The sequence below is a fragment of the Tasmannia lanceolata genome, unplaced genomic scaffold (assembly GCF_043159265.1).
Source record: "Tasmannia lanceolata isolate RefF3 unplaced genomic scaffold, GAP_Taslan_0.1 ptg000015l, whole genome shotgun sequence".
Lineage (NCBI taxonomy): Eukaryota > Viridiplantae > Streptophyta > Magnoliopsida > Canellales > Winteraceae > Tasmannia > Tasmannia lanceolata.
The window spans coordinates 46,527,501-46,552,480 of NW_027518692.1; the positions used below are offsets into that span (position 1 = coordinate 46,527,501).

The window sequence follows — 24,980 nt, forward strand, 5'->3', positions numbered from 1 at the left end:
AACAATGTGGCCCACCCTTATTTTACGCTAACGTTAGCAACTAAGCTAGCTGCTAACGTTAGCAGGAACCCTTTTCTCTCTCTCTCTCTCTCTCTATATATATATATATATATATATATATATATATATATATATATATATATATATATATATATATATATATATATATACCGCCGGTGTATGTTCCAATGATATACCCTTCTCCTCTAGAAATAACTTTCATCCTCTCGTTTTTTTTTTTTTAAAATTTTTCTGGCTTCTTCTTTATCTCCATCCCTTCTTTCTTTCTTTTTTTCATATATAATATAATGTAGCTTTGATTTGTTATTGCTAAGGTTTCTGTAGGTGGACTCGTTTTCTTTCTTTTGGATAAAGAAAGCTGAAAACAAGACTTCTATTCTAGTCCAGATATGTATCTGATAAGTATATGTTATGGTGTATATGTAGTTACAAAGTAGTTATTGTGGGATTATGCATTTTAGATTTGTGGGTGTTAGTTACTTATATGTCATAAAAGTTGGTGTTAGTTACTTATTATGTGTCTGGTAAGTGGGTAAATGGGTTGGTGATGTGGCACACCTTTGTGTTTGTATTTAAGTAGTTGTGTTACAATGAAAAGGTAGTTAATTTTCAACAAAAACAAAACTTATGTTTCAAGAGAGTTATGGTTCCTCTCGAATTAAAACATTAGGAGGTCCGGTTACCCGCAATCAATCTCTCTTCCCTTCTTTTTCTATCTTTTTTTCTTTGTTTATTTATATTACGGCCAATTAGGCATGTAACAGTATCCATGGCAATCGTTAGGATTTTGAACCCAAAATGTAGAAACTTGAACCAAAATTTTGGTGGGAAAAAAGTAAATAATATCTCCTTTTGTTTTCAAATATCTTGAGACTTGAGCCCAAAACCAAGTGTGATGTGTGAGTGGCTTTGAACTCCAATGCATGCTTTTTAGTCCAACATTAGAAAGGTTAATAGACTTTCATCTCATTAGAAGACGTAGTGTGGAGAGAAAGTCTTGGGCCTTTTAGGGGCCGTGGTCCAAGGTCCTTGGCCAGTGGTCTGGCTTTGGATAAATAAAAAATATCTTTTTATTACCAAAAATGGTTTTATTTTCCATATACCTTGTTACCATTTTGAACTATTTCATCTCCTCCAAAAGAGGGTTCCATCGTAAAGAAGTACACAAGACAGAAATGATTTTCTCCTTGGGTTTTTGCTCCAATTCCTTCCTGCATTCTGTTCCTTGTCCGAGTACAGTTTTAAGGTGAAACGAAGTGGACCAGTCAGCGAGTGCACGTTTATTGGAGCCTGTTAGGGCTATTTTATCTTGGAGTGTCCATTCACGTATTCTGGTTGCACTGGAGGGGGCAAATACAATTCGTAAAAAGAGTGACTATGTTGCACGACTTAGTCATTCTTCCTTCATCAATAATCTAATTTGCAAAGGGTTTTTTACCTTCAAAATGATAAGTGGAATCTGACTTCTTCAATTTTATTCTTATTCTGATTCTATGATGTTGTCAAAATTGGGTTTTGATAGCACCAAAGTTTGGTCTGAGTTTTTAAATTTGGATTCAGATAACACCAAAGTTTGGTTCGAGTTAGCCAAAGATCAGTCCCTATTTCGATGTTGAAAAACAAGGGTTTTGTTGTTGCTTCCGAATCTTCATGAGCAATCGATGAAACTGAGATCAAAATGGCAACAAAGAAGAAATGAAAAGCATCCCTCATTCATGGAATTTCTATTCATTCCAACACTTGTAGATTTTGGTTTTATGGTAAAGTAATATTACTCATATTTGTGGAGAGAAATGGGCTCCACATATTGTGTGTGTGTGTGTGTATATACACACACACACACTTTCTCTAATATCCATATCAAGGGAAATTACATCATTATGAAATAGCATAATTGTACCATCTTATCCCCAAATTTTCCTCATCCCTAATAACCCTTACCTGTTAGTATCAAGTTTACAAACTTGATTAACATTCTAGACGCCAAATAATCCCTAATTAATCAAGTTTACAACCTTGATTAACCTTTATTAACAAGTTTAATTTATTTCCCTTTAGAATTTAAACGTCAACTTCTAACATCTTCATGGATGTCCATCAAATGCCAAGAACCATCATCTTCTTGCACCATTCCCTTATTCTTCTCAACCCACCACGACTCGGGAACACAATATTCATCCTTCAAAGCATTCATGGACTTATTCACAAGTGCTATATCACGCTTAACTTCTAGCTTAAACCCTCCCTTACTCCCTTGTGTTCCCGCAACTCCATGCAAATAAGCCTGCAAGCTATGCCAGCTTGACACATTTCCAGGGCTCTTCAAGTACTCTGATTTGCGAGTATCAATCGCTAGTTCTACGCCAATATCTTCATAACCCAAGTGCGGATACTTGGGAACGATGTCCTTGGCATTTCGGACGCGTAACAATCTTAGGTTTTCCATTTGGGAGAAGACCTCCTTGAAGTTGGATTCTCCGACGCGAGGGCTAGCGAAGACGATGGCGGTGACAGGGCAAGACTTGTCGGGGTGATCATTGGGCTTGTTATATCCGTTGGAGACGATGTCGAGTGCATTTAAGGTGGCAAGGGCGGCTCCCAAGCTGTGGCCAGTCACAGTTATGCTAATTTCTTCGTCCTTGAACACTTCCACTAGTCTCCTCACCTCGCTTAGAACCTGCAAATTTTTGCCGCTTTAGTCTCTCTCATATACACATGCATACATGCACAAGCATACAATAACATTGCCATTTGAAGTTTGAAAACACAGAAAATTGACTCAACTCTAATTTGCATTGAGTCAAGCCAACTTGCCCTACTCACTCAAAACTCAATAAAAACTTGAGGGGGATTTTCTTAGAGGTGCAATTGGGCCACGCTCAACCCTATTTATGCTGGGGTTGGGTCAGCCTTTCAAAATCTTAGGTTGGATTATGGTTGGAAAAAACCTGTCCAATTTTATTTTGGGTTGGGTTAGGATTAAGGCTTTTGGCAATCGAAATCAACACTTGGATTTTGAGGGTTGCGAGATTACTGGAATTGCTATTGTCTTGCTACATCAAGAAGACCAGTGTCGACAAAAGGGTTTCGATCCAGTGCTCTTCTCGGTTATTCAGTGTCAAATCATTCTACAACCTGATTGCCTCCAATCCTGAAACTTCATTGGTGGCTAGTGTGGACCATACTGGCCCCTCCTAGAGTCCATGCCTTTGCTTGGACGGAGGTTCTTGACAAAATCTTCACAGTGGGTCATCTCTGAGATAGACATATGTGGATCATTGACCACTGTGAACTATGTGTGGAGGCGGGAGAGTTAGTTGATCACATGTTGCTCCATTGCAAAACAACATAATATGTGTAAAGCATCAAACTTAGCAGATTTGGTATAACATGGTTGTTCCCTTCCAAGCTTTTAGAGCTCTCGGGTAGTTGATCTACCATTCATTGGAGAAAATGAAGTAAAATCTTATGAAAACGTGATACTGTTAACCAACATTCGGGTGTTAAGTAAAGAAAGGAAAGCCAGGGTTTTTGGAGACTTAGAAAAGACCCCTCATTACCTCTTCATTAGGGTAATTGCCTTTACCGTCTCTTGGGTTAGCATATGACTTATGGCGAAGTTGGTATGGGGTGTGCACCGGCAATGAGCAAAGGTCGTCCATTGCACGAGCATGGAATCCTCCTAGCCGAGGATATTTTAAGTTGAACATTGATGTTTCAAGCTTGGGGAACCCCAAATTGATTGGGGTAGGTGGTCTCCTTTGAGATTATGGTGGTGCAACGATTTGGGCTTTCTCAGGCGGTCAGTCCCCATTGTGATTGCAAACTCCAATGAGGGGGACATTAGTGTGGTTCACCAAGGAATTAGAATGATTGAGACAAGCATTCTTGATTAGGTCGTAGTGGAAGGTGGCTACCTAAATGTTATAAAATGGTTGAAGGGAAGTCTCTCCCATCCTTGGCAGTTTGCACATTAGATTGATGAGATTTTGGATCGAGTGGCCGGATGCTCCATCTATTTTCATCATGTAAGAAGAATTATAGTTGCAAAAAAAGGGAGATTATTGAATTTATGCTAAGATGAATTTCTACTTTCGTATCATGAGTACAGGCAGTAATATTAATCTCAATTCATGATCATCCAACTATATTTGAATTTTAAACCATTCTTTCAAATTTAGCAAAACAAGAATGTGATTTTCCTCTAAGATTTAGTAAGGTAACCGGAATTTACCTGGTCTCTTGCACTAGTATTACTAAACGGCGATTGCGGGTCGTCCGAAGTATATACAGAGAGCCAACCCTGATGTACCTTTGGATTATTTCCACACCCTGTACCAAATATTTTAGAACCTGAGAGCCAACCCTGATGCGCCTTTGGATTATTTCCACTCCCAGAAGAATCTGAACCTAATATTGGAGAAGCTGGGACCATTACAAAGGAAAAATCATTGGCCCATTCAGTTGCTTGCTGGGTCCCTCTCCATGCAATCACAATATCTCTCCTTCCTAAAGCCTCCATCCCTTCTTCTGTAGCCACAGCTACATATCCAATCCAGTTGGTTTCCTTACTCCAAGCTTCACTGGACAAGGACTTTAAAATGAAGGAATCAGGGACTTCAATCCCAGATGTTGCATACAAGAACTTTGTCACTTTGTATTTGAATGGATTTCCATTAACAAGTCCCACCTTTTTGAAGAAGTCACCCCTCGCGTAACGGCTACTACCGGCGAACTTTGATGCCTTTTCATTGTTGAAGGCATCATAAGTGGCCTGAGCCATGTCGCCGTAATGAAGGATATTCTGCCGGAGATCAAAGTCGAGTGGATCAATCAGATCTTCCCAGTTATCACTACCATTGATCTCCCTCCATCTATTTGCAATGTTAGACATTCTTACTAGACAAGCCAAGAAATGTTTTATTTGCTCTAGTAGCCATATCAAATTATCCATCTGTTTATACTTGGCCAGGCAATTAAAATAACCCTTTTAGTTGCAACGCGAGAAAAGCGCTTGTACTTACGAAAATGATGTTCTTCCAAATGAGTATTAAAGTTTTCAATTTTAAACAAGCCTTACCACTTTTGCTATGTTTTCTTTTCAATTTTTTTTAAGAAAGGATATTTGGATATTTATCAATTACTTAAAATGTATTTAATTTTTCTTGGTTTACTTTAGTCTTTATATTAACCTTTATTAAGCATGGATTATTGTTTTCGGTGAGCAAGTATTAGGAATTTTAGGACATAACACGTCCTTGATAAAGTTAGCGGTTGAGGGAAATGATATATTCGCCCCCTTTTCTTCCCATGTCACCCCAATGTAGTGTAAACAAAGTAGTCAAAATACACTAAAGGCCTAAAGGGTGTGACCTGGGGAAGAAAATGGGGTGATTAGCTATATCACTTCCCTTGTTTGAAAGGTCCAAAATATTTTGGCTTTAGGTAACTGGGCCTAATAGTTGTGTCGTGATAATTTAATATAGTAATTTCTAGGGAGATAGATCGTGCCACACTTTTGCTTGGCAATACAATTCAAGGCACGTTACATGCATGGACCCTTTGTTGACCATTCATGTTGATTTGATCGGCTATCACTGGCCTAGCACATTGTCTTTCATCATTTGTTGTGTGGGGAACTTAACCGGGTAGAACTCACCCCTAAAAGCTAGCCTTTAGAGAGAGGGTGCACATTCCCTTATAACCCATCACCATCTATTTCGCTTATCTGATGTGAGACTATTGCTTTTGCGTGGAACCCCAACAATCTCCACCTCCACGCGAAAGCAATGTGGACCATCTCGCCCCTCCACGCGGCGGCAACGTGGGAACCACGAGATAACTACCCCGGGGTTTTTGAGAACTTTCACGAGGGATATATATTCCCGCCCTCAGAGGCAAACCGGGGTTATCACGTCCTGAGCTCTGATACCATTTGTTGGGAATTTAACCAGGTAGAACTCAGCCCTAAAAGCTAGCTATTAGAGGAAGGGTGCCCATTCCCTTGTAACCTATTCCCATCTATTTCACTTATCCGATGTGGGACTATTGCTTTTACATGGAACCCCAACATGTTGATTGTTTGATCTGGGTTACTTAGGGCATGTTTGACTAGGGCTGCAACTCGAGCCGACCCGCATCGACCCAACCCGAAAATAGCCTGGGTTGGGTTCAGGTTTCATGGGTTTCGGGTCGAGCCGGGTTGAGCATTCAAAAGCCCGCATGAATCTCGGGTTGAGCCGGGTTTGAAGGGGCCCAACCCGAGTCGACCCGAGTTACATAAGTTATAGTATGTACATTTTTTTTCTATTGTTAGTTACAAGTTAAAAGTGAAAACCCACGCACCCACTGTTATTGCGTGTGAGTGTAATTTTTGCTTCTATGAGTTGAGTTGATTCAAGTGTTTGATTCAGCATTGTTTGATTGTAATTACAACATTGTTTGATTACAACATTGTTTGATTCAAGTGTAATGTGAGTGTAATTACATCATTGTTTGATTCAAGTGTAATGTGAGTGTAGTTTCTGCTTCTATGAGTTGAGTTGCCTTGCCAAACAAGAATTTTCCTTAAAAAATTGCGTCAACGTGAAAAAACCCGACCCGACCCGACCTGACCCGACCCGAGATTTATCGTGGGTAGGGCCGGGTTTGGGAATCGTGGGTTTTCGGAAAAAAAACCCGACCCGACCCGACCCGACCCAAGATATTTCTTGGGTAGGGTTGGGTTCTCCAAAACCCGACCCGCCCGACCTGAGTTGCAGCCTTATGTTTGACTACCATGAAAAATTATTCTATGAAATATTCATGGGCTCAATTATAAAAGAGGAGCTCAGAAGAGACTTGATGCGATAAAGTGGAATGCATGGAGAGAGCCTGAGAAATCTTAAAAGCAGTGGAAAACAATACGCTGCTTTAAAATGGGTTTTTTTGCCCTAAGTTTGGGGGTTTCTCTTTGTCCCCTCATTCCTTCCCTCTAAAGTCTCTTGCTCGATCATCTCCCATCTCTCACAACTGGCCCCACAAATATTACCATGGAATAATTTTCATGGTGCCAATCATGCCCTTAGAATTATCCAAATACAGTGTGAAACCAATGGCAATTGATCGCCTTGCGGTGACCCACTAAACCAAAAACCTGGTCACTAGAAAGTACCACATTTAAGACAAATTAATTAGCAAAGTTAATAAAAAGGTTCTGGAGATTTGGGGAGGAGCATGATAGGTGGTGGGTTAAGGTCATTTGTAGCAAGTATGGGTGCGATAGGGGGAGATGGGAATCCATGGACTCGTTTGCAAAAAAAGGGCTGTTGGTATGGAGAAATATCTTAAAAATGACATCTCTTTTCATGTCAAAGGTTAGATTTTGAGTTTATAGGGGTGATAGAATTTTGTTCTGGCATGATCGTGTGGTGTGGGGATGTGTTCTTTAAATGTAGATTCCCGAGATTATTTAGCTTGGCTTCTAATAGGGAGGCCTTTGTTTGCGATTGCTTCGAGCGGAATGATGTTGTCCTTGTGTGGAATCCGGGGTTTAGAAGATCTTTTTTTTGAGTGGGAGGTGGAATTGGCCTCTAGCCTGCGGGTCCTTCTTGAGAGATGTTATATTAAGAGGAATGGAGAGGATAAAAGGCTTTGGACTGAGGAACCTTCTGGGTCTTTCTCGGTCAAATATTTCTTTAAGAGTTTATTGCCCATTTCTACCCCTTCATATTCGGCAAATGTATGAAAATTTCAATGCCCACCTAGAGTTTGTATCTTTGGTTGGGTTGTTTGTCGTGATAGAATACAAACTATCAATTTTTTGGGAAACTGTGGTATGTGGCTTATCGATCATTGCCCCCTATGCCTGCAAGATGGGGAATCTGTGGATCATTTGTTTATGCATTATGTTTTTACTCGTCTCATTTGGCGGTTCATTTTCATGAGATTTGGAATTTGTTGGGTTTTCCCAAAGTCTATTCCGTCGTTATCGCATCAATGGGGAAGGATTCCTTGGAAGGGAAAAGGGAAAACTTTGTGGAAGTTTTGTTTACTAGCTACGTGGTGGTCTATTTGAAAGGAGAGGAATTCTAGGATCTTTGAGGGGAAAGCTAAGAACCCTCATTGGATCTACTTGAAGATTATCACTTTGGTTATATCTTGGGTGAGATGCCTTCCTTCTTTCCGGTTTGTAGATGCTTATGATCTTTGGAAAGGTTGGAGGGAGGTTTGCTTTAGTGTTGATCGGAGCTCTTGTTTCGCAAAGGTGGGAGTCGCCTCCTCAAAATATGCTTAAGGTTAATTTTGATGGAGCGAGCTTCGGCAATCTGGGTCCGGCTGGGGTGGGAGGGGTGTGTCATAACGAAGAGGGGGGGAGTAGAGTGGGCATACTATGGCTCTATAGGTGTCTGTGATAGCCTCCGAAGCTGAAGTGAGGGCTGCACATTTTGGCATTTTGCATATTGATAGAAGTTGTTGGAACAGACCATTGTTGAAGGGGATTCGTTAAATGTGATTCATTGGCTGAAAGGTGGGGCGGCTCCTCCGTGGAGATTTCTTTCCATTTTTTATGAGATTGGTGATATAACTTCGGGGTCTTCTATCAGATATCAACATGTCAGAAGATCGGCAAATGATAAGGAGGATACGCTTACCAAGCGCGGTGTATCTGGTGGTCTTATTAGGTGGTTTGACCATCTTCCTCCTTGAGGAGTGGTGTGTCGTTGATTGTATCTTTCGACTCTTTCGTCTACTTGTATTCTATTGTAAATATGGGAGTTCCATCTCGGTCTCCTGTTTTTCCATCATTTATAATATTACCATTTCAAAAAAAAAAGAAAGTAGTAGAAGTGGGCAAAATATCATTTCTTAGGCTAGTTTTGTGGTGCAGGAGAGAGATGAAAAAGCGAACAAAAGGTGTCTTCCACCTCAATGACATCTAGAAAAATCTATAAGAAAAAAGGATAATTTGTGTTCGATTCAAGAGAAAGACTGAGTTCATTTTGGCTACAAACCAATATAAAACTCGAGAGGACTAGTGTTCGAAATAGTAAATTTTGCTAGAAAAATAAAATAAACAGAGGAATGCTAAACTTAAGGTCGCCCTTTCAAAAACCAGCTCTGAAGGCACCCCCTTGGATCCACATCACCTCATTTCATTCATTATTCCTTTACTTTTACATATTTCAGTGCCATAATAAACCCAATGAGGTGATGTTGATCCAATAGGCCTTTCAGCTGATTTTTCTAAGGGCGCTCTTTAGTTTAGCCTCTAATAAAAATACTAAAACAAGTAAAGTCCTCTTTTGACTCTAATAACTTAACAATTCCCTACATGCCGCTTGGCACTGTGAGGGTAGTTTTGCCATTTGAGAAACATTAGCAAAGAAAACACAAGGGAACTGTTAGCAACGTGTGAATAGGCTATTTGTTACCATATCAAGTAAGTTACCATAGGCTATTTTTTTTTTAGAATGATGAACGATCCAGGCTCAATTCACATATCAAGATTGAACTGTAGCAGAGCTCGTTGAGACAACTCCAATGGTATAACATAATTTCCGATCTTATTGTTAGATCAAAAGATATTTAGAAACCCTTTGTTGCAACGGGTACACATGATTACGTTGAGACGTGTCACCTCTTATGTAAGAATTACAAGAATATCTTGCATTTCTTTTTCCGTTATTTTTTTTTTATGATGGAAAGGGTATCACAATATATCAACTTTATGGGAATATTTATCAAACTTATCAAAGAAAATTTTCTTTACGTAATTTATCAAACTTCCTTTATAAATTAGTTTATGTGATGCTTTTAAATAGGGAAATGATAAATGCACCCCTTTTCATCACTTGGGACCCCCAACAACCGTGTATCAATGACTGCAGAGGGACTGATGTACTTCACGTCAAAAGGATTCAATGGATTTGATTGCCACGTACACTGCAGTTGGGTGTCCCATCCATGTGATGAAAAGGGTCGCATTTATCAGATATGCTACTTTTATATTTTGCGCATGTCCAATATAATAATGTCACATGAAATTTTCTAGATTATTATCATATGATCGAAAATGATATGGTAAGTGAGACTAAACCGATGGGAGAGTCCTATAATCAGAGTGGGCCGTGTGTACAAATTAAAAATACCTTTTTGGTGAGTTTCCTAAAGAATAACTCTAGGGAGTCCGATAGTACAACCGAGAAGGGGACCCAACAAATAACTCCTCGCCACACAACATTACAAGTGACGTGAGGTTTAGGAAATTTAAAGAAAAAGTAAATTTTTTTAACACTCATTGTACATTCTCATTGTTGGGCTTTCCCATTATCATTTCCCATTTTCCTAAAAGAATGGAATTTTTTTAATTGTAAATGTTTTAAGAGTCCATTTCACCTTTGTCGCTACTAAGTGGGTAACTGGAAAATCAGCCCTTCACTTTTTTGTGAATGGCTGAGAAACAAAGCCTCAACCATTGAGCTACAGGCCCAACCCCCTCTAAGTTTTAATGGACTATTAAACAATGAACCTACAAACGTGTTTATTTTTTTTGAAAAAAAATGCCGTTCAAAATGAAGTTTTGCTAACTATGTTTAAGACCATTTAAAAAGAATATTCGATGAGAAGTAGATAGAAGATATATCACTAGACCAACTTTCAAACTTTACCCCATTATATTTTGTAAAAACTAAATTTTAAACGTATTAAATGCTTTAATTTTGTGTTTCCATACTTAACCCTTTTTTATTACATTTTTTTAAACCAATACTTTGAAGAATTTTGGAGATTTTCACTAATCTTGGATGATTTACAGTAGAGCTCAAGGTGTGCTTATATTGAGCACATACATGATAAATATAGAAAGAGATCAAGCAGACTCTGGAAAGAGATAATGATGGAATATTCTTATCTAATCTACTTACTAATTAAATCTAGCTGCCTATTCTAGTGGGTTGCCTCATTAACCAACTTGCCTAATCTCCCATAAGAAGATCTAACGGTGAGATCTACACCTTATCCAACGGTGGATCTCACATATTCTAACATGCCCCCTCAAACGTATATGGATTGAAAATCGATATACGTTTGATTACAATAAAAATTCCCAATATGAAAAATAAAAACCTCCACTTGAAATTCCCATAGGAAAATAGAATCTTATGATTTGAGCACGCTGACGAATTTTGATGATGAATATCCCTTGATGTTAAAGTATCCTGATGTTGTTGATGAAATGTCGCTTGTTGATATGCCGCCAAGAGGGCTTATAAAAGCCAATGGATCATAGATCCTAGAGAACAGTCAAGCCTCGATGGGCGAGTAATAATGAGTCACTACGGACCAATGCCGGAATGGGCAAGAAATGGTGGGTCACTATGGACCGATGCCAGAATGGGCAAGAAATGGTGGGTCACTATGGACCGATGCCAGGATTGGCAAGAAAATGGTCACTATGGACCAATGCCAGAATGTGCAAGATTGCCGGAATGGGCAAGAAATGGGTCACTATGGACCAATGCCGAAATGGGCAAGAAATGGGTCCTTATGGACCAATGCCGGAATGGACAAGAAATGGGTCATGATGGACCAGTGTCGGACCAGGGACAAAAGCCGAAATAGGCAACAAAGAAGAGAAAAAAAGAAGAAGAGATTGGTGGTAATTAATGGCTTGCGGCAAATACGAAACTTTGCAAAAGAAAAATTGGGCCATTGAAAGGAATTTTTTTATTTTTTATCAAGAGGATGTGTGTATATCAAATATGGGGGTATGCATTTTTCACATATGATAAGGCAAGAGGGAAGTAGAAAAACAAAAGGAATTGGAATAGGTGCCACCATCAAAATCATATGGATTTGAAAAAGGTAAATGATAAGGGAAGGGGGTGCCATCACCAAATCAAGGTTTATTACATACAAGCTGTGAGTGAAAATACCAGCCGTCAAACCCACTCATTTCTGTGGGAAGTTGCAAATTTTTTTTTAGCATCTAAATGATTTCCATCCCCTTCTCTTTTCACATGCCTCATATCATCATTTCTCAAAAACTAAAATAAAATTTGAGGGTTTGAAACAATGGTGGCGAGGAAAGATGGACTTGAAGGAAGAGATCATGCCATGAGAGGCAGTCCTATCAATTGTTTTCCCTTTTTTTTTTTACAACACTTGGCCCTCTAAGACAGAGAATAGGTGGGCATGCTCTTCTGGGTTTGGGATTCAAAGAAGAATTGTTGAGGTCAACAAGGGCTGATGGTGTTCTGGGGTGCAGGATAAAATAAAGAAATAAAGCAATGGTTGAATTAAAGTTAAAGAAAAATCAATGAGATCGAACGAGACCTGGCGGACGGCCCACGGCTATAGCGGTCGTCCGCCGGAGAACAAAATCAACACTGTTGTGGTCAGGCCTGGATTGGATCTTCTTGCTTTGATACCATGAAGAATTTTGGAGATTTTCACTAATCTTAGATGATTTACAATAGAGCTCAAGGTGTGCTTATATTGAGCACATACATGATAAACATAGAAAGAAATCAAGCAGACTCTGGAAAGAGATAATGATGGAATATTCTAATCTAATCTATTTACTAATTAAATATAGCTGCCTATTCTAGTGGGTTGCCTCATTAACCAACTTGCCTAATCTCCCATAAGAAGATCTAACGGTGAGATCTACACCTAATCCAATGGCCGATTTCACATATTCTAACATACTCTATTAAACTCGAATCCCACGCCCCCCTCCTTAATTTTTTGCCTAATCACGTTTTGCTAACTGATGCAATCCGAAAATTAGTAGGAAATTTTGAGGATGGCTATTTTGGGAAGATTCACAAGTGGAAGTTTCATAAGTGGAAAATACGAAAAATTTCCATGAATAAGGAACTATTTTAGGTGGAAACTTGTAGGATTGAGATATTGGAAATGTGTGTTATTGGAAACTTGCCTAATCACGTTTTGCTAACTATGGTCTTAAGTCTTAACCCACATTGCGCATTGAGGCAACACCACGAATACGCAAGTCTTTCTTCTAATATGAGAGAGAGAGAGAGAGAGAGAGAGAGAGAGAGAGAGTGTTTTGTGAAAGTTTCTTACACGCCTAGTTTAGGGAGATGACTATGAACGCATGAGATGCGAGGGAGAGAGTTGCGTGAAAGTTTCTTACACGCCTAGTTTAGGGAGATGACTGTGGAGGCATGAGGAGCGATTTGAATATATAAATATATGAAGCAAGTCTTTGTAAGAGTTTGGGGAAAACGACAATGCACCTCATGGACTCACTTCCATACATGTGGCGATCGGGTCCATGAATGTTGTTGGCCAGCACAAATCCCACCTATTTCCCTTGATTCTAGACCTTTGAACAACCATAATGAAAAAGACATCCTCATGCACGAGATTTGTAGGTTTAGCTTTTCTTGGTGCAATCCAAAAAAGGGCTTGACGGATCAACGTCCGGGCTTTTTTTGGTTCAAGATAGTAAATATCAACAAAAAAGGGCCGCAGAGGTAAGATAAACGGGTCTGATCATGTCACTGTGTTGCATGAGGGGTAAATGACTATGACAGATAGCCTAACAATTAAACTCTATTTCTGGAAAAAGTACAGTGGGGGCCGGGGCCCACCTTTTGGAAGACCAACTTTCCCCGTTTTCTCTATGTTTATATCGTCCAAACAGGTTTAAGTCATCGAGTCTGATAGTATTTATTGAAAGCAAGGTTTCAAATTTCGAAACCAGGTTTCGGAATGCATTTCGAACCGAACCGAAATGTCGGCCGAAATCTGACGAAACAATTAAAAACAATATTTTATTTCATACCATATTTCGGCCGGAATTTTGGAAATTTACATTGAAATTTCGGGAAAATATTAAATAATTAAAAGAATTGAGATTTTTGGTTGAATTTCCTTAAATTTTGGATGAAATTTTGACTGAAATTTGAAATTTCGGTCGAAAAAATGAAATGTTTCGGGTATTACGGATTTCGATTTTGGGGTTGACCTAAATCCAAAATTTCGGTCGAAATTTAAAACCATGATTGAAAGACCAAATAAGATGGGACCCACCTGTATGTGGATGATCTAAACGGTTCATTTTCCAGTTGTTGATCTATATATGCAGTAGATAGGTTGTGCCCAAAAATCTTCTCCACAGTATGATCCTAACCCTCCAATACATTTGGTGTAAAATGAACTGCTAAGAAAAAGTAATAGATGGAATAAAATCCTCCAAAAATCAAAGGACTCTTTTGAAGATTTTTGGGGCATGACCTATATACTGCTGGGACAACAAATGAATGGTTTAGATCATTTCTTAAATAATAACATAATGGTTTACATGCGTACCATTTATTACCAAATTACCCTTTCCCCATTAGATCGAATGACATCATCCATTGCACACTTCCAATCAATCACAGATGATTATCTCTCAAAACTTTTATAGGGTGCTTGGATTTATCTTGATTCTTTTCATGAAAAATGAGTTTCTTACATTTGGCTAATTTATTTTTCATGTATTCGAGGGAATTAATGTTATGGAAAAAATATTACGTGAAAAAAATTTCCAGGTTACTCTTCTAAAAAAGCAAAAATATTTTTCTTTTTAGGAAAAAAAACCATAGAAAATGAGTTAACCAAACGCTAGAAAATTCATTAACCGTGGGAAAAAATTCTTGAAATTATTCCAATGAAGCAGGAATCATTGAATCTAGAAATCTTTAATCTAAGAGTCCAGAATCACATAAAAGATTCATTTTGTTTTTGCATAATTCCTCTTAACAGGCGCTTTTTGTTGAAGTCCCAAAAGAGAGGGGCCACAGCCCACAGGTGAGGGTGAGGGTGAGGGTGAGGGGGAGTGTTGAAGTATAAATAATTAAAATTCACCATATCTAACGGCTTAAGCTTTTGGAGTAATTTTTGTTGTTTCATACTTTTGGAAAGAAACCGGGGCCACATTCTTTTGGCCAACAGTGATGACTGTACTGCAGTTGGCCACGGTTGCAGGTTTTGAGACCTCTTTTCCAGCACGTTTATTGATCGGCCAACAGTGAGGACTGTACTGCAGTTGGTTTTGGAGAGGCGAGTTTGTGATCTTTAACCGCCTTCCTCCTTCAGGTCCTGTGTATTTTTCTTCCTTTTGATAGTGTTCTTGACCATCCCGGCTTTTCAAAGTCACTTTTGAGCCCATTGCTGGTTTAAGGTGGGATTCATCAGTTGTTGCATCAAGCCTGAACCTTTGGAGGTTAGTTAACAGTTAACACCATTGCAGAGATTGGTGATGTCTGTATTTCTGTTCACCTCCAAGCTTTAGACACACCTCTTAGTGCAGACGTGATGGCAGTTTGTTTTTGTTTTGTACTTCATTTTGTTTAAGTTCATCTTGGACCTCTTGTGTGCCTCACTCAAGCATTTGTTTTTCAGCAGATTACTTGTTACATTTGTATGCATATTAACTTTGGGGAATGATAAATGCGCCCCTTTTCATTACTTGGGGCGCCCAGGTGCAGTGTACGGTAAGGAAGGGGTCCAACTGGAGTCGTCGTCTATCTTTATCGCACCAGACATTTCGGGGAATTAATAAATTTTTCAATGTATTAGTTGTATTTCTGATGAGTTTGTAAATGTCACAAGTGGGGACATCTTGTCCCTTACTTGGTGCTTATTCTCGGTAATAAAAGTCATCTTTCAAAAAAAAGGTGCAGGGTACGGTGGCAGCTGCCTCTTTGCACTTTTGCAGTGATAGATAGAGTGCACCTGGATGTCCCAAGTAATGAAAAAGGGGCGCATTTATCATTTCCCTTAACTTTCTGATTATGGTGATTTTCGCTGAAAATAACCTAAAGAAATGAAGTAATCAAACTTTCATGACCTGTTTTGCAGGATCTCAAGATCATAACAATTTTTCATTTCTTTGATGGCAGATATCTGAAGCATCATAAGAGACCTGCAGTTGGAACACCAAATTTGATTGTTTAGAAATGGGTTGGACGGTGGTATAGCAATCTTTGTCAACTCTGAAGGCCTCATCTTTGTCTACGGGGAAGTATTATTGCCCTGACATTCAAATTTGATCTCGGAAAAGACTAGCATTGCTTGAAGAACAAAGATGCACCAGGAGCGGTTCCTTTTTCGGTCTTATGGTCTTATTTTCGGAACATTTCACACGTAGAATTTGTATGTAATCGTAGGCTTTGTGACCCAAATCATGGTTTTGTTTCATTGCTGTTTCAAAGTAACCAATGTACATCACCAACTGCTGCTATTCAATCTTAGTTTCAGCTAATTTGCATCTAGGATCACAAGTCCATTCAGTTGGGGTTGGTTTGGCAATTGATGCTGGTCTTTCATGAGTCTTAAGCCGTCGAGAATTAAGAAACTTAGTTTAAATACTTGAAGGAGAATGGCCAATAATTAGTTTTGGACTCAAAATTGATTCTCAAAATCCAAAAATAACAGTTTTGAACTCAAAATTGCGTTAAATTTTTCGTCCAATAATCAATTTTGGACTCGAAATCATTCTCAAAATCCAAAAATAACAGTTTTGAACTCAAAATTGCATTAAATTTTTCGTCCAATAATCAATTTTGGACTCGAAATCCAACATGAACAGGGTTTAAATGTGTATTTTATTACTTCATCCACGGTTGTCTATAGACTTGTTGAAGTAGTTTAATATGGAGTTGAAGGGTCCATTCAACTACTTGATTGCCCGTACGTGGCTGGTAGGGAAATCAGAGAATACGTTTGATTTTTTGAAATTAGCTTCCAAGTCTTTGTAACCCAATGCAACGGTTGTTTCCATGACTAGTCATTAATCTATTAGATTGAACTTTTCTCTGTCTTTGTGCTTAGAAGCTTTTTGTTTGCTGACTTATCTGGTGACTATCTTCCTCAGTAAGTGCTTCTCTGTTCGACTCAACAATGTATCTTTCAAAAGCCAACATTGTGAATAGGCTGGGCTCCATATAAGTATATACTTTCTTTAAAGGAAAATTACATCTTTACAATATTTTGAAACAACATAACTGTACCATCTTATCCCCAAATTATCCTTTTCCTTAAAACTCCTTACGTACTTGTATGGAGTTGACTTATTTAATTTGTTTACAATATATTAATTCGTAACTTATTCATTTTGTTTATCGTTAGAATTACGTCTAACATCTTCATGGCTGTCCATCAAATGCCAAGAACCATCATCTTCTTGCACCATTCCCTTGTTCTTCTCAATCCACCACGAGTCAGGAACACAGTGATCATCCTTCAAAGCATCCATGAACTTATTCAAAAGGGCTATTTCGCGCTTGACTTCTAGCTTAAATCCTCCTTTACTCCCTTGGGTTCCTGCAACTCCATGCAAATAAGCCTCCAAGCTATGCCAACTCGAAACATTTCCATGGCTCTTCAAGTACTCTGATTCGCGAGTATCAATTTCTAGTTCTACACCGATATCTTCATAACCCAGCAGTGGATACTTGGGAACTACGTCCTTGGCATTTCGGACGCGTAACAATCTTAGGGTTTCCATTCTGGAGAAGACCTGCTTGAAGTTTGAGTCTCCTACGCGAGGGCTAGCGAAGATGATAGCGGTGACAGGGCAAGGTTTGTTGGGTAGATCTTTGGGCTTGTTTAATCCATTTGAGACGATGTCGAGTGCATTCAAAGTGGCGAGGGCGGCTCCCAAGCTGTGGCCAGTCACGGTTATGCTAATCTCCTCGTCCTTGAATACGTCCACTAGTCTTGTTACCTCGCTTAGAACCTGCAAAATCTCACATCTTTTAGTCTCTCTCTCTCTCTCTCTCTCTCTCTCTCACACACACACACACACACACACACACACACACACGCGCGCGCGCACCATATTTCTATTCAAAGTTTAAAAAGACAGAAAATTGACTCGACTCTAATATGAGGTGAGTGAAAACTTGCCCTACTCACTCAAAACTCAATAAAGGGTTGAGGGAGAGGGTGCATCTTGGGCCAGGCTCTGTCCAATTTCTGCTGGGGTTGGGTCAGCCTTTCAGAATCTCAAGCTGGCCATGTTTGGAAACCTTGAATATTTTATTTTCATGGAATGTTAGATTACCAAGTGGTGAGAGGGGTGGGGAGAGAATTGGAAGGGCATGAGTGACTGAGTGAGGAGATGATACGAAGTTGCTGGAAAGAAGGAAAGAAAAAAAACTATTTTGAGCATAGTTTTTCTTTCCCTTATTTCTAAGCCACTCCTCATCCTCTTTTCAATCATGCCTCAATATTCTCTCCCCCTTCCACCCTTTTTACCCCTCTCCCACAACCTGATAGACTTATAAAAAATGGAAAAGAATTTCATGGCATCCAAACATGGCTTAAAATTTGAAAAGAGAATCAGAATTCACCTGGTCTCTTGCACTAGTCGTACTGAACGGGGACCGCGGATCGTTGGAAGTATATATAGAGAGCCAACCCTGATGCACCTTTGGATTATTTCCAGAATCAGAAGAATCTGAAACCAATATTTGAGAAGCTGGAACCAATACAAAAGATAAATCATTGACCCATTCCAATGCTTGCTGAGTCCCCCTCCATGCAATAACAATATCTCTCCTCCCTAAAGCCTTCATCCCTTCATCTGTAGCCACAGCTACATATCCAATCCAGTTGGTTTCCTTACTCCAAGCTTCCCTGGACAAGGACTTTAGAATGAAGCAATCAGGGACTTGAATCCCAGATGTTGCATACAAGAACTTAGTCACTTTGTATTTGAATGGTTTTCCATTCACAAGTCCCACCTTTTCGAAGAAATCACTCCTTGCGTAACGGCTACTGCCGGCAAACTTCGATGCCTTCTCAGTGTTGAAGGCATCGTAAGCAGCCTGAGCCATGTCACCGTAGTGAAGGATGTTCTGCCGGAGATCGATGTCGAGTGGGTCAATTAGGTCTTCCCAGTTATCCTTGCCATTGATCTCCCTCCATTTATTTGCAATGTTTCTTGACATTCCTTCTAGCCAAGCCAAGAAATGTTTAATTTTTCTTTAGGTTCTTGTTGTTCCCATATCTAATTGTCTATCTATTTATACTTGGCCAAGCAATTAAAATAACCCTTTTTGTTGAAAAACTAGTACTTTTGAAAATGATGTGCTTCCAAATGAGGATTAACGTACGTTTTCAATTTTCAACAAGCATTACCTCTTCTGCTATTTTTTTACTTTTAAAATTTTTCTAAGAAAGGATATATATAAGAAAAGGGTTGCTGCGCTCGAGCATAGAAACAGGGGGTGGGGCCATTGGGGGGGTGATCCTAACCATTCATTTGGAAGCCCCCATCATGGATGGGGGGCCTACAAAAAATCAGCTCCATTGGATCCCCAATGGGTGTCCATTTGTGAGGCAGAAAATGGACATATACTGTTTGTCCACAAATCTGTCAATTTTTGGCCCCACAAATGGACACCCTGAGGTGATCCAATGGAGCTGATTTTTGGTGGACACCGTACCCATGAAAGGGCTCATCAAATGAATGCTTTGGATCCCACCAAAAATGTTGCCCACCCCTGTTTTTGTTTCTGTGCTTGAGCACAGCTAAGCTTAGTTGCGCTCGAGCGGAGCAACTCTACTCTCTCTCTCTCTCTATATATATATATATATATATAAGGAAAGGGTTCTTGCTAATGTTAGCAGGTAAGCTTACCTGCTAACGTTAGCGTAAAACAAGGTGGGCCCACATTGTTAGGGGGATCCAAAGCATTCATTTGGAAGACCCTTTCATGGATAGGGTGTACATAAAAAGTTTTGCTTCATTGGATCATCTTAGGGTGTCTATTTGTGGGGTGAAAAAATGGGCAGATTAGTGGACAAACAGTATCTGTCCATTTTCACCCCGACAAATAGACATCCTATGATGATCCAATGAAGCTGATTTTTGGTACACACCCCATCCATGATGGGGCCTTTCAAATGAATGCTTAGGATCAGCCCAACAATGTGGCCCATCCTTGTTTTACGCTAACGTTAACAGCTAAGCTAGTTGCTAACGTTAGCAAGAACCCTTCTCTCTCTCTCTAATATATATATATATATATATATATATATATATATATATATATATATATATATATATATACCGCCGGTATATGTTCCAACTGTAGGGACTCTTAACAGGGTAGAACTCGCCCCTAAAATCTAGCTGTTAGAGGGAGGGTGTCCATCCCTTATAAGCAATTCCACATCCACTGACTTTTCCGATGTGGGACTATTTTTTCTTTCACGTTGAACCCCCAAAATCTCCCCCTCCACGTGGAAGCAACGTGGACAATCTCGCCCATACATGTGGGTGCAACGTGGGAACTATGAGATCCACCCTGAGGGATTATTCCGTCCTCGCAGGCATTATCGGTGTTACTGAGATCTTCCCCGAGAGACATTCCCGCCCTCGGAAGCAAACCAGGGTTACCACGCCCTAGCTTTGATACCACTTGTAGGGACTCTTAACTGGGTAGAACTCGCCCCTAAAAGCTAGCTGTTAGAGGGAGGATGCCCATCCCTTATAAGCAAGTCCACATCCATTGACTTTTCCGATGTGGGACACTTTTTTCTTTCATGTGGAACCCCCAACACCAACGATATACCCTTCTCCTCTAGCAATAACTTTCATTCTCTCATTTTTTTTTTCATTTTCCGGCTTCTTCTTCATCTCCATCCCTTCTTTCTTTTTTTCATATATAATCTGATGTAGCTTTGATTTGTTATTGCTAAGGTTTCTGTAGGTGGACTCGTTTTCTTTCTTTTGGATAAAGAAAGCTGAAAACATGACTTCCATTCTAGTCGAGATATGTATCCGATAAGTATATGTTATGGTGTATATGTAGTTACAAAGTAGTTATTGTGGGATTATGCATTTTAGATTTGTGGGTGTTAGTTACTTATATGTCATAAAAGTGGGTGTTAGTTACTTATTATGTGTCTGGTAAGTGGGTAAATGGGTTGGTGATGTGGCACACCTTTGTGTTTGTATTTAAGTAGTTGTGTTACAATGAAAAGGTAGTTAATTTTCAACAAAAACAAAACTTATGTTTCAAGAGAGTTATGGTTCCTCTAGGAGGTCCAGTTACCTGCAATCAATCTCTCTCCCCTTTTTTTTATATATTTTTTTCTTTGTTTATTTATATTACGGCCAATTAGGCATGTAGCAGTATCCATGGCAATCGTTAGGATTTTGAACCCAAAATGTTGAAATTTGAACCAAAATTTTGGTGGGAAAAAAGTAAATAATATCTCCTTTTGTTTTCAAATATCTTGAGACTTGAGCCAAAAACCAAGTGTGATGTGTGAATAGCTTTGAACTCCAATGCATGTTTTTTAGTCCTACATTAGCAAGGTTACTAGACTTTCATCTCCTTAGAAGAAGTAGTGTGGAGAGAAAGTCTTGGGCCTTTTAGGGGGCCGTGGTCCGAGGTCCGTGGCCAGTGGTCTGGCTTCGGATAAATAAAAAATATCTTTTTATTACCAAAAATGGTTTTATTTTCCATATACCTTGTTACCATTTTGAACTATTTCATCTTCTCCAAAAGAGGTTTCCATCGTAAACAAGTACACAAGACAAAAATGATTTTCTCCTTGGGTTTTTGCTCCAATTCCTTCCTGCATTATGTTCCGTGTCTAAGTACAGTTTTAAGGTGAAATGAGGTGGACCAGTAAGCGAGTGCACGTCTACTGGAGCCTGTTAGGGCTATTTATCTTGGAGTGTCCATTCACGTATTCCGGTTGCACTGTAGGGGGCAAATACAATTCGTAAAAAGAGTGACCATGTTGCACGACTTAGTCATTCTTCCTTCATCAATAATCTAATTTGCAAAGGGTTTTTTATCTTCAAAATGATAAGTGCAATCTGACTTCTTCAATTTTATTCTTATTCTGATTCTATGATGCTGTCAAAATTGGGTTTTGATGCACCAAAGTTTGGTTTGAGTTTTTAAATTTGGATTCAGATAACACCAAAGTTTGGTTCGAGTTAGCCAAAGATCAGTCCCTATTTCTATATTTTTCCAATAATCTTAAGAATTGTAGCATTCTGAATATAATTTTTTCAACAGCAATCGATGTTGAAAAACAAGGGTTTTGTTGTTGCTTCCGAATCTTCATGAGCAATCAATGAAACTGAGATCAAAATGGCAACAAAGAAGAAATGAAAAGCATCCCTCATTCATGGAATTTCTATTCATTCCAACACTTGTAGATTTTGGTTTTATGGTAAAGTAATCTACAATCAGTTTGTATTGAATCCCTGGTTTTCTATATACCAAATCTTGTCATTCTTGATTGGATTTTGCTTTACGATTTGGATTGTATTCTTCTTCTTGGATTTGGTTCTTGTTCTAAAGACGTTGTACTCAAATCACTGTTAGAGGATCAACAACCAAGGACCAAGATTTTGTGAGGGATATGTTTGACACTCTTGCTCTGTCAATACAGTCTCTGATTCTCAGATAAGGTTTAGGGTTTTTCCTTTTCTTTTTCATTCATTGTTCGGCCAGAAAAAGTTCTCCACATTAATGGAGTATAGCAACCTATTTATGGATAAAATAAAGCCTAGCTTGCTATTCTCAAATTCAATTCGATCGAAAAGAATAAACAGTTAGAATTAGCCTCCAACTTCAACAGGTAAAAGCCTTCCAAATCTCATATACTCGTGCCAGATTTACAATATTACTCATTATGAAATAGCATAATTGTACCATCTTATCCCCGAATTTTCCTCATCCCTAATAACCCTTATCCTTCTCAACCCACCACGACTTGGGAACACAATATTCATCCTTTAAACCATCCATCGACTTATTCACAAGAGCTATATCATGCTTAACTTCTAGCTTAAACCCTCCCTTACTCCCTTGTGTTCTCGCAACTCCATGCAAATAAGCCTGTAAGCTATGCCAGCTTGACACATTTCCAAGGCTCTTCAAGTACTCTGATTTGCGAGTATCAATCGCTAGTTCTATGCCAATATCTTCATAACCCAAGTGCGGATACTTGGGAACGATGTCCTTGGCATTTGGGACGCGTAACGATCTTAGGTTTTCCATTTGGGAGAAGACCTACTTGAAGTTGGAGTCTCCGACGCGAGGGCTAGCGAAGACGGTGGTGGTGACAGGGCAATACTTGTCGGGGTGATCATTGGGCTTGTTATATCCGTTGGAGACGATGTCGAGTGCATTTAAGGTGGCGAGGTCGGCTCCCAAGCTGTGGCCAGTCACAGTTATGCTAATTTCTTCGTCCTTGAACACTTCCACTAGTCCATTCGCCTCGCTTAGAACCTGCAAATTTTCGCCGCTTTAGTCTTTCTCTCATATATACATACAGACATGCACAAGCTTACCATAACATTGCCATTCGAAGTTTGAAAACACAGAAAATTGACTCAACTCTAATTCCCTACTCACTCAAAACTCAATAAAAACTTGAGGGGGATTTTTTTAGAGGTGCAATTGGGCCACGCTCAACCCTATTTATGCTGGGGTTGGGTCAGCCTTTCAAAATCTTAAGTTGATCGAATTATGGTTGGAAAAAACCTGTCCAATTTTATTTTGGGTTGGGTAGGATTAAGGCTTTAGGCAACTGGAATCAACACTTGGATTTTGAGGGTTGCGAGATTACTGGAGTTGCTATTGTCTTGCTACGTCAACAAGACCACTGTCGACAAAAGGGTTTGGATCCATCTATTAAAATAACCCTTAGCTAGGTACTTGTAGCACCCATATCAAATTATCATTCTATTTATACTTGGCCAGGCAATTAAAATAACCCTTTTAGTTGCAAAGCGAGAAAAGCGCTTGTACTTACGAAAATGATGTTCTTCCGAATGAGTATTAAAGTTTTCAATTTTAAACAAGCCTTACCACTTTTGCAATTTTTTTAAGAAAGGATATTTGGATATTTATCAATTACTTAAAAACGTATTTAATTTACTTTAGTCTTTATATTAACCTTTATTAAGCATGGACTAATGTTTTGAGTGAGCAAGTATTAGGAATTTTAGGACATAGCACGTCCATGATAATGCTATTGTTTGATGGAAATGATAAAGCTATTTTAGGACATAGCACGTCCGTTATTTTTTTTTATGATGCAGAGGATATCACAATATATCAACTTTAGGGTAATATTTATCAAACTTATCGAAGAAAATTTTCTTTACGTAATTTATCAAACTTCCTTTATAAATTAGTTTATGTGGTAGTTTTAGGTAGGGAAATGATAAATGCGCCCATTTTCATCACTTGGGACACCCAACAGCAGTGTATCAATGACTGCAGAGGGGCTGATGTACCACACGTCAGAAGGATTCAACGGATTTGATTGCCACGTACACTGCAGTTGGGTGTCCCATCCATGTGATGAAAAGGGTCGCATTTATCATTTCGCCTTTTGATATGCTACTTTTATATTTTGCGCATGTCCAATATAATAATATCACATGAAATTTTCTAGATTATTATCATATGAGGAAAATGATATGGTAACTGAGACTAAACCGATGGGAGAGTCCTATAATCAAAGTGCCCCATGTCTACAAATTGAAAATACCTTTTTGGTGAGTTTCCTAAAAGAATAACTCTAGGGAGTCCGATAGTACAACCGAGAAGGGGACCCAACAAATAACTCCTCGCCACAACATTACAAGTGACGTGAGGTTTAGGAAATTTAAAGAAAAAGTAAAACAAATTAACACTCATTGTTGGGCTTTCCCATTGGTCACAGTAGTCTTGGTCTCATATCATTTTCCATTTTCCTGAAAAAATGGAATTTTTTTATTGTAAATGTTTTAAGAGTCCATTTCACCTTTGTCGCTACTAAGTGGGTAACCGGAAAATCAGCCCTTCACTTTTTTGTGAATGACTGAGATTAATCCCATTAAGATTGGTGTTTTTTCTCAAAAAAGTGGAAGGCTGATTTTCCAGTGATGCAATTGGTTTTTTTTTTGGTAGGTAAGCTAGGATCAAACAGGT

General features: G+C 39.0%; 3 protein-coding genes and 1 pseudogene across 4 annotated transcripts in view; 1 reads left to right on the forward strand and 3 right to left on the reverse strand.

Moving 5' to 3' along the window:
• LOC143891577 (transcription factor GTE4-like) overlaps window positions 1-15,959 on the forward strand; it is a 36,866-nt gene extending 20,907 nt beyond the window's left edge. The window contains exon 5 of the mRNA XM_077396072.1: window positions 15,921-15,959. The gene's annotated coding sequence lies outside the window, so the exon portion shown is untranslated. The remainder of the gene's footprint in view (window positions 1-15,920) is intronic.
• On the reverse strand, window positions 1,718-4,951 carry LOC143891576 (phospholipase A1-II 1-like). The gene is made up of 2 exons (XM_077396070.1): window positions 4,256-4,951; window positions 1,718-2,698 (listed from the first exon to the last, which is right to left on the reverse strand). The coding sequence occupies exons 1-2, from the start codon at window positions 4,913-4,915 to the stop codon at window positions 2,090-2,092; spliced, it is 1,269 nt and encodes a 422-aa protein (XP_077252185.1). The 5' UTR covers window positions 4,916-4,951; the 3' UTR covers window positions 1,718-2,089.
• Window positions 15,960-16,959: 1,000 nt separating the features above from the next.
• On the reverse strand, window positions 16,960-19,033 carry LOC143891578 (phospholipase A1-II 1-like). The gene is made up of 2 exons (XM_077396073.1): window positions 18,375-19,033; window positions 16,960-17,758 (listed from the first exon to the last, which is right to left on the reverse strand). The coding sequence occupies exons 1-2, from the start codon at window positions 18,972-18,974 to the stop codon at window positions 17,126-17,128; spliced, it is 1,233 nt and encodes a 410-aa protein (XP_077252188.1). The 5' UTR covers window positions 18,975-19,033; the 3' UTR covers window positions 16,960-17,125.
• A 3,420-nt stretch (window positions 19,034-22,453) lies between these two features.
• Window positions 22,454-23,714, reverse strand: LOC143845702 (phospholipase A1-II 4-like; annotated as a pseudogene). The gene is made up of 2 exons (XR_013234499.1): window positions 23,351-23,714; window positions 22,454-23,288 (listed from the first exon to the last, which is right to left on the reverse strand). The product of XR_013234499.1 is annotated as a phospholipase A1-II 4-like (transcript).
• Window positions 23,715-24,980: the final 1,266 nt, after the last annotated feature.